The 11632-nt window shown below is 40.3% G+C and overlaps 1 protein-coding gene and 1 long non-coding RNA gene across 3 annotated transcripts; one reads left to right on the forward strand and one right to left on the reverse strand.

Moving 5' to 3' along the window:
* Nucleotides 1–54: 54 nt before the first annotated feature.
* On the reverse strand, nucleotides 55–7273 carry scamp4 (secretory carrier membrane protein 4). 2 transcript variants are annotated; one of them, XM_020653534.3, is made up of 7 exons: nucleotides 7129–7273; nucleotides 6625–6667; nucleotides 6064–6192; nucleotides 5772–5928; nucleotides 2975–3076; nucleotides 1715–1832; nucleotides 55–1601 (listed from the first exon to the last, which is right to left on the reverse strand). In XM_020653534.3, exons 2-7 carry the CDS (start codon nucleotides 6629–6631, stop codon nucleotides 1413–1415), a joined length of 702 nt encoding a protein of 233 aa, XP_020509190.1. In that variant the 5' UTR covers nucleotides 6632–6667; nucleotides 7129–7273; the 3' UTR covers nucleotides 55–1412. The 2 variants fall into 2 exon arrangements, with proteins under 2 accessions (XP_020509190.1, XP_020509191.1); XM_020653535.3 differs by having other exon boundaries at nucleotides 7138–7238.
* Nucleotides 7274–7673: 400 nt separating this feature from the next.
* LOC136179428 (uncharacterized) lies at nucleotides 7674–9071 on the forward strand. Its single transcript, XR_010666573.1, has 2 exons — nucleotides 7674–7985; nucleotides 8591–9071. It is a non-coding gene; the product is annotated as an uncharacterized lncRNA (long non-coding RNA).
* Nucleotides 9072–11632: the final 2561 nt, after the last annotated feature.

Consider the following 11632-nt stretch of genomic DNA (forward strand, 5'->3'; position numbering starts at 1 on the left):
CATTTAGTCACCATTACAGCAACGTGAACATCCAACTAGGACAGACAGACACGGTGAGAATAAGAATATTTATTGAAATATTTTTCATTTTGTCACTTATCAAATAAAGGATTGAAATTAATATCTCGGCAGAGATTCACCGTCTTCAAAAGATAGATCCAATCATTGACTTGTAATTTAATTTCTTTCTTGATATCCTCTTTTTGTGCACACTTAAATATTCTCTCTGGAGTACATTTACAACCATGTAGTCTTTCCTGTTCAGGAGTTTAGTTTGAATGCCTGTCCCAAATAAAGGCTGGGTCGTTTTATAGACTGAAGGAAATAAAAGCCTGTGCTGTTTGTAGAAGTTTTACGGTAATTCTTAAATAATTTGGCCCATACTTGGAATATCAGCCTGCAGATTGTGACTTCAACATGTGAGCTTTGACGTCATGTTTTCAGTCTGCTGAGTTGTGTGTGTCTGTTAGTTTTGGTTACATGAGGTCAAATAGAGAATCTGCTCCGTCTCACTCCCATGATAGGCTGCATGCATGCACGACACAAAGAATGGTTTATCTGGGGCAAAGTGACTGGGACATTGACAGCGGCTGATAAGGTGCTTTCACAGCAGGGCGCCGACCACCAGAAGCAAACAGTGCAGGTCTGGAACAACTAGAACTGAGACATACCGACACACGGTACAAAAACAAAGTCTGCTCTGAGCGTGATGCTGTTTCCAGTATTATAATAACGAGAAGAGGCGAGTTTTATGGCACATACATGCTCTGAGGTCCCAGAGGATAACGCACCAACATCACCAACGCTGCTTCACTGAAGCATGACGAGTCCAGTTTAAAAAAAGTGGCACTTGTAAAAGGAGATAGTCGAGCAAAGTTCTTTCTTCACATGCAACATGTGCACACGACATTTAGGAAATCACAGCCAAAGCAGGCGAGCACAAAGATAAAAAAAAAAAGGCACAGCATATCAAAAATAAACTGAACTCCTTCCAGAAAACATCTGAACACAAAGCGAGCGCATAAAAACCGTGCATGTGCAGGAGAGACACAATCTCAGCATGCTGACGCACACACATAAAACAAAGCTATCAGAAGTGTTCATAAAGGCACACATCGTTCAGCAGCTCCATACACTCTTCTGGAGTTCCTGTTGGCACATTTCTTTAGAGCCTCAAACTGCAGCCCTCTCCTTCGTTTGAATCAAGTCGATGTAAACAAAGATGGAATGATAAATCTGACTCCACTACAAGAGCACGGCTTTAACCAAGAAACTATTCGACAAGGCAACCTTGTCCTCTCATAAAAACAAAAACATAGATGCATTCTCTCTCACTGGAAGGTTAAAATGACTTGAACGTTACCACAACAATGGTCAATAATCTGTCTCCCCCTAGTGGCCACTCTCAGCTATCACCACTGGCTGTTGTCGGGGTAGCTCGGCACTGCGGCAGGGTACTGAGGCAAGCTGGGGCCCTGAGCCGACTGAGCTACAGCGTTAAACCCTGCTTCCCTCACTGGAGCACTCTTCCACAGCCCGGTGCTCCACTCCTCCTGAGCGCGCGCCATACTTCCTCCACCGCCACGGTACATTCTGTGCACCTGTAAGATGACGAGAGAGAGGGGAGGAGAATATGTTGGCACAGGGTTTGTGTCTGTTTACGACCGTGAGGGTTAAACTCATGGACAACTGAAATGCAGGTGTGTTCACTCACCTTGATGAGAACGAGTGCCATTAAAGCAGTCACCAGTGTGAAGAGCAGCGCTGTGATTAGCATCACTATAGCCGAGCCCGTATTATAGCTGAAAAATATCACCGTGGCAATCCAGCCGCTTCGGTGTGCAGGTGAGAGTGAGATGGAGTAGTTGGTTAGTGACACATTGTATGTAATTAGCTAAATGGATTTTAGGCTAGTATCCAAAGTAAGCAGGGGGGGGATGCAGAGACAAACAGCATAACAATGATCATCAGCGTGAGTAAAAGTAAAAGGCTTCAGGGTTCAGAACAGCTGATTTGTGTTTTCCTGTTTTAAAGAACTTCACTGAACAAAAGTTGTGAGTGACAGAATGAGGAATGTAGTGTGTTGCCTGTTTAACTGTTTAGCACCATTTACACAAACAAGGAAACACAACCAGCTTGATTCTGCTGTTTCCTGTTGGAGTGTCCTAACTACTCGCGAGCGAGGCGTCGTGAAGCTGTGCAACGTTGCACGCCATTTTTACAGCCCAGCGCCACTATACAGGCGAGACGTTTATTGACCAGCCTCTGAGTGGTGTGAACAGCTCGTCAAGACAAAGCACCACACTTCAGTTTGTCCACCTTCAAAATAAAAGCACCACACTTCAGTTTGTCCACCTTCAAAATAAGAGCACTACACTTTAGTTTGTCCTCTTTCAAAATAAAAGCACCACATGTCACAATGTTTTATGGGGACACTGAAAGTCACAGAGCAGAGAATTAAGTATGTAATGGATGCAGCGTGAACAGCGAGCGTGCGATCATGCGCAATGCGACGCAATATCTAACCGTACATCGACGACGGATAGCATCTCAACGCTCCTATGTGCAGCTGGAGAGGCAGTCCCGCAGTGCATTATGGGATCTTGTGCGAGCTCAAGAGGGGCTTCGACACTAGCCGCTCATTTATTCAATCAGGTGCATTCATTGAGGCTTCGTCACCTATCGCGTAGCCCACAGCGAAAAAACTTGGCTATCAAGTGAAGTTGGAAAGGTCCCGTTTACTGTTAACATGATAAATCTGCAAACGGACCGCATCAACTCAGAAAACAGATTCAACAATTCTGTGTCCTCCTTCGTCTTGTGGTGTCTTGTGTTAAATATACAGAGATGTAAAGTCTAACCAATCGGTGAGCTGCCTGTTGTCACTGGACATAAAGCCGTAATCAAACACTCTGTAGTAAGACTGGGCAGATGAAAGGTGCAGAGTTGTAGACGCTGGTTTGTTTGGACTCACCACGTTCCCCAGCCGGAGATCCCGATAGTCTGGATGAGGGCTAAGGCACACTGAAGGAAGAAGATGAAGAAAAAGGCCATGAAGTTGAACGAGCTGTCAGCCCTGTGGACGACAGCAGAAAAAAGAGAGAATTAAAAATGGAGGACGCAGCAGAGGACAAACAAGACGTGAGTTGTTGCAATGTTTCTTTCCTCCTGTTTGGTGTCAACCTGTGGATACACAGGCCACAGACTGTAAATATTAACAGATGAAGCCTGGGTGACGTCGCCCGTCTGTTCCTGCAGGGGGCGCTGGAGTCCCATCGATGGCGGTCTCCATGCTGGAAATGCTGTCTCAGTCTAACTTTCAGTCAAGCTAACGACAGGCTGAGAGCTGGAGCTGAGGCGGGTTTTAAACCTCCTGACAAACTGTTACACCACGCCCACCTGTCAATCAGGTCAGCTACACACCTTATTGTGAATAACTCTTATCCTTCATCAAATCAAAACTGATGAGTCATCAAAACGTCCAACCCCCCGTACAGTGTGTGTCCATCAAGACATGAGCTAATCACACCTATTTGGTTTTTTGAACCAGGCTGTAAACATGTTCATCTCTGCTGTAAAAACAGTCTTTTTAGAATGGGTGTGTATGTGACTTCCTGTGCTTCAGCAGCCAGCCTCTAGTGGACACTCTGGGAACTGCAGGATTTTAAACTTAAGCATTAATCAACACCGGAGGTTGCTGCTTGCTCATTCAATCATGCAGTCTAAAGAATAAAATCAATGTTTACATTATATAACATACTGAAAACATTGAATACAGGTGCGCAATGTGATAGGTACTTGATGAAATATAATGACAGTTTAGTTCAGTTTAGTTTTGCTAAACTGAAACATGCACATTAGGAGGCAAAGAGGTTTCAAGCTTCAGTATCCAGCAGTGTGAACAAGACTCAGAGCTACATGTGCTCTCTAACGACCTCCTGTGCACGACATGCACGGTTCATAAATCAGATCACAAATCATCGATCTGACAAAACAGATCTGCAGGCTGCATTTTTAAATGAGTGGTGGTAAGATTTCTTACACAGCATACAATCACTGTAGTTTGTCTCTCTGTCTCTGAACCCCAACAGTGACCTACTTTGTCTCTGTGGTTTTCCTGTCCCCAAGCACTCTGGGCTTTCCCCCTTCCAACAATCAGCCGATGAGCAGGAACAGCCCTGAAGCTGACACTTCCTGATGCCGTTTACACCAGCTATCTCAATAGCTTCACAAATACAGATGAGGACGAAATTATTAGCCCCCCTATGAAAATTTCACTTTTTTTTTTAAAGTATTTCCCAAGTGCTATTAAACAGAGCAAAGAATTTTTAACACAGGTTTTTCAAACATTCTAGTTTTATTTTGGATGCTTACATTATTTTACTTTGCACACAGAAACAAAATTATTTCACAAAAACCAAAAACTACCAGGGTCAAAATTATTAGCCCCCTTAAGAACTGACCTTTTTATGTGCTTTAACTTTGTAATGCTCAAAGCTTGTAAAATCAAGTTAAAATTGAGGGTTATCTCCCAATTTACACACAGTATAAAAACGTCAGTAAGGGTTTGAGCTGTCACTTGAGAAAGCATCATGCCAAAAACAACAGAAATCAGTTTAGACTTGAGAAAAAGAATTGTTGATGCTCACAAAGCAGGAGAAGGATATACAAAGTTATCACAGCGTGGAAGGAATCATGAAGAAAGAAGGATATGTGAAGATTTTGAAAGAAAACCTCAAGCAGTCAGCAGCAAAACTGGGTCTGGGTCGTCGCTTTGTCTTCCAACATGACAACGACCCAAAGCATATGTCGCTCCTGGTGAAGAACTACCTCCAGAAGACCAAAGTGAACATTATTGACTGGCCTGCACAAAGCCCTGACTTGAATCCCATTGAAAATCTGTGGGGTGAACTGAAGACCAAGGTCCATGCCAGAAGGCCATCAAATTTGGAGGAGCTTGAGAGATTTGCCAAAGAAGAATGGCCTGGGATTCCTCAGGAGACGTGTCAGAGACTTGTTGAAAACTACAACAAACGACTGCAGGCTGTTATCCAGCAAAAAGGATACACAATTGACTATTAGCATCAGGGGGGCTAATAATTTTGACCCTGGTAGTTTTTGGTTTTTGTGAAATAATTTTGTTTCTGTGTGCAAAGTAAAATAATGTAAGCCTCCAAAATAAAACTTGGATGTTTGAAAAACCTGTGTTAAAAATTCTTTGCTCTGTGTAATAGCACTTGGGAAATACTTCCAAAAAAAATGAAATTTTTATAGGGGGGCTAATAATTTCGTCCTCATCTGTATTTGTGAAGCTATTGAGATAGCTGGTGTAAACGGCATCAGGAAGTGTCAGCTTCAGGGCTGTTCCTGCTCATCGGCTGATTGTTGGAAGGGGGAAAGCCCAGAGTGCAAACGTTCAGGTAAACGATTCAGTCGTACAGTGTGAGCTAACGTTCCAACCTGACTTTTCTACAATCGTACACCAGGCGTAAATCATCGCTTTGCACTCAATTCATTGATTTAAGTTCTCTAGATGTTTTATTTAATGGTTCTCAGACAAAGTACAAATATTCTAATCTGTAATTTATAACCTATTCTTCTGATATGTTAATGTTATTGTTGCTTTAACAGATTTACATGTTGTTTTATTTATGTTTGTGCCACACGTCTGTGTCTGTTTAGTTCAAGCCTCTCTATCATGCAGCGTCTGACATGCACTTTAAAGTTGAGGATTTGTTTGGGATGGTGAGAGTAGATGGAGGGGGACCCACCTGAAGGCTTTGTAGAGCGGTCTGAACCAGCAGGTGTAACTGCACGGGCTGAAGAGGACGAGCCAGAGAAGAGAGAAGCCAAAGTTGGTGGCATTACCGCCACCAACCCACCAGGCAATGCAGGAGATGACATTTAAGCACAGCGTACCTGAATACACTACAGAGGAGAGGGGGCAGTGGAGGTGTAAGGGGAACAAATGAGAAAGGAATGGTAGTAATCACAGAGGTTAGAATGCAACATTTTATAAAATACAGACATACAGGTGTGTTTGGTGTTTGTTCATGCACTCACTCATCCAAAGTGTATAGACTCTGCGCACCAACTGCTGATGGGGTGCAGGGATTTCCTCTTCTATGTTGTGGTAAAAGCATGGCTTTATTCTCATGAACTGAGGCAGGGGAGGAAAGTTATTTACCCGCTCTGAAACAAGGAAGCAAAGTGCCACTATGAGATTACAAAATTACAGTATTTCAGAATCAGAATCAGATTTATTGTACCAGGCATGCTTACACACACAGACACAAGGAATTTAACAGTGGTGAAATAAGCCTAGTATGTACAAGACTGAAGATAATAGTGCAGTGAAAAGTGCAAAAGATGCTGAAGTAAACATGATAATAAAAAATGTAATTATGTCTGATGGGTTAATTTACATGAGGTAAAGTTTTACAGTATTTACATGAAATGTGTGCATAAATTGATAATTTAGATTAAATAATATATGTATACGTATATTTACATTCACAGAAATATGTACATATCATTACAGTATGTCATAAAAAGCCTGAAACATACAGGTGTAGACAGAGGGGAGAAGAGGGACAGATAGATAGATTTAAATATGTGACAAACCTGCCATTTTAGATTCCCAGACTTATTATCGTAGGTGAGAGAACTACATTTGAACAGAAAACAAAGTCAGCACTCAGGTTTTCACACACTTACAGACAGACTAAAATACATTTAATGTATTCTGCACATGTTCAGCTCAGAGTAACTTGGTATAAAGTTGCATCACTGGTTAGCACTGTTATTTGTTATCTTGTATAAACTTTGAAACAGTCCGGTGAAGGTTAACGATAATAACCTGAACGGGGTGGCTCTAACTTCAGTCCAACTGTTCTGAAAAGTACCTGTAAAACGAATACTCTGAATTTTCTCGTTTCTTTATTAAAAAACTACTGAAAACATCTCACGGTTTCTGCGTGTGTGAGCATTTACAGTAAACTAGAGATCAGCTAAAGCGTGTTGTTAGGCAGCTAAGAAACGTTATTCAACAGAACCCGTTGTGTATCTGTTTCAAGTTTACAGAGAGTGAAAACATTCACAACGCTGAACAGAATAATAGATATTTACCGATATTACCGGTGTAACGTTTATCTCCGTTTAGTTTCCGTCGACTGCAGCAGGGGTCCAAAAATCATCCAGGATGCGCTTTTTCGTCCCCATGAATCCTACTGCGGCTGCGCGGAATCGTGTCGTCTGTAGTTCCGAGCTGTTTGTATCCAACGCCCTTTGGCTGTTAGAGAACTACAAGTACCAAGTATGCAGTTAGCGGTAAACGGGAAACGCGTGACTCTACATGATGGATCCCACCCATCCATAAATGATATTTCTTTAACTTGTAAACAAAATGAATCACCCTCGACATGCTTTAATAAACTCGGAGCCAAATAAATGAATGTTTCATTTACGTTAATAATCAGCACGTGACACTTTCAACATGATATATGTTACAGTGAGTGGCACATTTTCTTATAAAGTGTGTAAAAGCTATACGCAAATAAAACGTACACATTAAGAATAGTGTTTGCTTTGATTGGTTTAAATATCTTGATGAATAGACATCCTTTCAGGAACTGTAGTCTAAATAACTTTATTCGTGAACTACCTAATGCTGCGTTCAAGTGCTCCTCGGACATTTCGTGTTTACCGTGTTAACGAGTTATGAGCATAGACTGTAAATATTACTGGACGAACCCTGACCCGTCTGTGACATAGGCAGAAAATGAGTCCAATCGACGGCCGCATCCATATTGGATTTGCAGTCTCAACCTAACTACGGATCAACCTAGCAACAGCAGTAAGGCGGGACCGGCGGGACTTAACTCCGCCCATTCAGCTCGACGTTAGCAGTCCACTTGACAGCATAGCTAACGGCTAGGCTGCTATCATCAACTATTCCTGCTCGTCCTGAGAAAACTCTACAAACAGTAAGTTAACATTTAACTTTTCTACAACACAGTTAAAACGAATTATATTCAACACAAATATTTAATTAAAGTCTTAAAACTACACTTTTTTAAATATACAACTATGTTTATGAGTTATTTGTTAGAGAAGTTAGACTTTGTCAGTGTTAGCAGAGAAATACATTAACAAAGTTTTATCCATAAACTGTAAATAAATATGAGACATCCAGAAGAAATCAATATTACAAAGCATACAGTTCATGTTACTGTTCTGACAAAAAGAGGAATGTCTGTGTCTTATATTTACTGATGTCAACAGCAATGAGGTGAACATGACAATTGAAAAATAATTATTTAGTATTTATTATAAGATATTTGTTTTCTATTGAACCCGTTAAGTCATGGAGTCTGTGGACAGTGTCAGCTTCACACCAAAAACTTTAAGTATTAGAAAAAATAGTGTTTAAGACTGGCATCTATTATGATGAGTTGCAGCTACCTTGTTCAATATTATTCCTGCAGATGTGGCTCATAACAAAAAAACACCCTGAGCTGTCACATGTAGTTAACTGTACATTTTGTCTTGTCTGAGGCATTAATTGAACACCTTTGTATTTCTCCTATAGACACAGTGTGGATTATTGGTGACTTGTCCGTCGAGGTGCCCAGAGAGCTGCAGAGACAGAGGAAGAAACCTGAGCCTCAACAACATCTGCATTTGTTGGTTCTTCTGGGGTGGACTTCGGTTGCTTCTCTTCAACAGCTTGCTGTGAGGGAGGTCTCCCCCGGATGGACTGAGTGATGTCACCCACAGGCTGAGAGCTGAGACGGGTTTTAAGCCTTTTGACAAACCGTTACACTGCGCCCGCCTGTCAAGCTGGTCAGCTACACGCCTTATTGTGAATAACTCTTATCCTTCATCAAATCAAAACTGATGAGTCATCAAAACATTCACCCCCCCGTACAGTGTGTGTCCATCGAGACATGAGCTAATCACACCTATTTGTTTGTTTTGTACCAAGCTGTAAACATGTTCATCTCTGCTGTAAAAACAGACTTTTTTTAATGTTGTTTTTCAGATTAAATAAATATTTCTATATAAATGCACTCCTTTATGTCTACTTATGAGTATACATTTCAGATTAATGCTCAACTCAATAGCTTAGGGAAGGAAGTCTACTTTTACACAACTTCTTATTCTTTTGATAAATATTAATGTAGTTCATTTCTGAAAGTGGGATGGAACAGAGTCATTGCAAAAATATGCCCTTAAACACAGCCCCATTCTTAAATCAAGATACATGGAGAGTAAATAAGATCAATAACTGGTGAATAAAAACACAGTTAAAAATGATTTAGAAATGTAGTCTTCCCAGATCAATATCACATAATATCAACTTCTCCCATCTAAACTGGACAAAGGGTTTTAAAATGGGAAGAAAATAGTTTGATTGCAAGTTGTTTGGAGGAGATCTAGTTTTATTTGAACAGCATGAATACAGTCTTCCAAGGTGCAAACCCTCCTCCTCCTCCTGAAGCCTGTGGAGCTCCTTCATGTACTGCTGTCTTATCTGCTGGCCATCTTCTCTCACCAGAACTTCAACTGTTGAAATGTCATTCAGAAGAAGCTCGAGCATGTGACATGGATCCAGGAGAACATGGACTTTTAGTGAGGGGTCTTCAGGATGGCAAAGAAAGAGAGAAAATATCAGTTATTCATTAAATCATTTTTTTTGTTCTCATCTATTTTTCTGTATTCATCTGTGTGTAAGAGTACATTTATAAATTCAACAGTGTACTGCCCAGACAACAAAGGTACAGTATTCAGGTAATCAACATCTATTCAAAGTTAAGAAGATAAACATTATTGTAATCATGCTGTTTTCAGCTCTCTCACTCACACAATGATATTCCACATCAAATTGTCTCAGATTTTGTGTGAGGAAAAATTAAGCAGTTTATTGAGGATAGTACTTCATCTTAACATGAAACAAATATAACCTGAATTATTTAAATCATTAACAGGTCCCAACTCTCTGTGCTTTAGTACAGAACATACAGTAACTCATTTATTATTAACATGAGCTCAGTACATGGCTGTATTCTTCAAACTATTTATTATACTTTATATCTATGTGCTTTATATCTTATTTTCATTCCACATGTTATTTATATTTTATATTTCTACTGCTATATTCTGTGTATGAGTTCAGTGAAAATTAATATGGTTATTAATATAATTCTTAATGGTTACAGATGCTCTTACAAAGTGAAGTTTTTTTTATTTGTTAACAGTTTGTACAAATCTTAAGACACTACATCAACCATGTAACGTTGATGTCATCCTCTATAACCTACACAGCACCTTAGGTTCAGTTCAGTTTATGTTACTGACGGATAATTACTACACAAAGTTTGTTTTTAATGTCCACATTTACGTGGAGTATAACATTCATCATAACGTCAGATAACCACCGAGGTGAACCTTTAGCTTCTAACATCACACAAACTCACTATTTTCAACAACAACATCTTAACAACAAACATTTCTAAACCATTGACCGTAAATAATGTAAATAATGAGCTACACAGTTAGCCGACTGGTTTACAAGCTAACGCTAAACAAGCTAGGTCCGTAAATATAAACACATGAGTAAGCAGTAAATATAACACTACTATATCACTTACCGAAAAAAACTGAAGCATCAACTTCTTGGATGGTCTGTTAACCACACAGCAAGCCATGTATGTTGTCAGATATGTGTTGAACAAACTCTCCAAACGAAGTAAGAAAGAGAAGAAATCAGACGGATCAAGCAGTTAGCCTCCTGACCTGCTGACCTGACAGACAGATGCAGCGCGCAGAGCTGTCAATCAAATCTGACACAACCAAATATGGGCATAGTCGTTTTCCTTAATAGAATAAAATCCGATGAGTTATAAAAAAATTCAATACTCGCAATAACGAGTGACAAATTTCAATGATACCCAAGTTGCTGAGTTGTGAGGTTTGCGTCACCTTTGTGGGCAGCGAAAATCCGACACAGCTTAGAAAGAGTGTCAACAATAGACTTTAAGAAATTATATATTTTGTTGATAGCAGCTATCATTTATTTTTAGTAGTTGCAAAATTTAGTATATGCAATATAGCTATCGCAAATAGGCAAACTTTAACTCATGATCGTGCCAAGCGCTCATCGCTTCTATGTTTTTCAAAAGAACTTGGGCGCGTTTATTATAGCCGTTACGGATGTACAACTGGTATGAACGATGTTTACAAGGAGCACATGAATGCAGCATACTAACATGTCAACTCTGACTTCTGTAAGTCAAACTACGCGGCCAATCGGAAAGCCCAACACATCCCGAAGAAGGTGTGCCCTGCGGGATACAGCTGGCATGCTTCGATTTACAGCCCAGGGTATCCCGAATGGGGCGGGTAAAATCAGTATGATGATTGACAGATTTATGTATTCATTATTGTTGCAATTATCCTCCCTGAACTGATTTTATAATGAAGAGAATTTTAAAAACGTTTAAAACAGGAGATTCAGGGTCCCCAAATGCAGGCCGCACCGCTACAAAATAATATTTTGTGCCATCTATACTACTACCATAAGTCATGTGGACTGTGCAATATGTTTACACAAAGACAGTGCAATATGTGG

This window comes from Labrus bergylta, chromosome 6 (genome assembly GCF_963930695.1).
Source record: "Labrus bergylta chromosome 6, fLabBer1.1, whole genome shotgun sequence".
Taxonomy (NCBI): domain Eukaryota; kingdom Metazoa; phylum Chordata; class Actinopteri; order Labriformes; family Labridae; genus Labrus; species Labrus bergylta.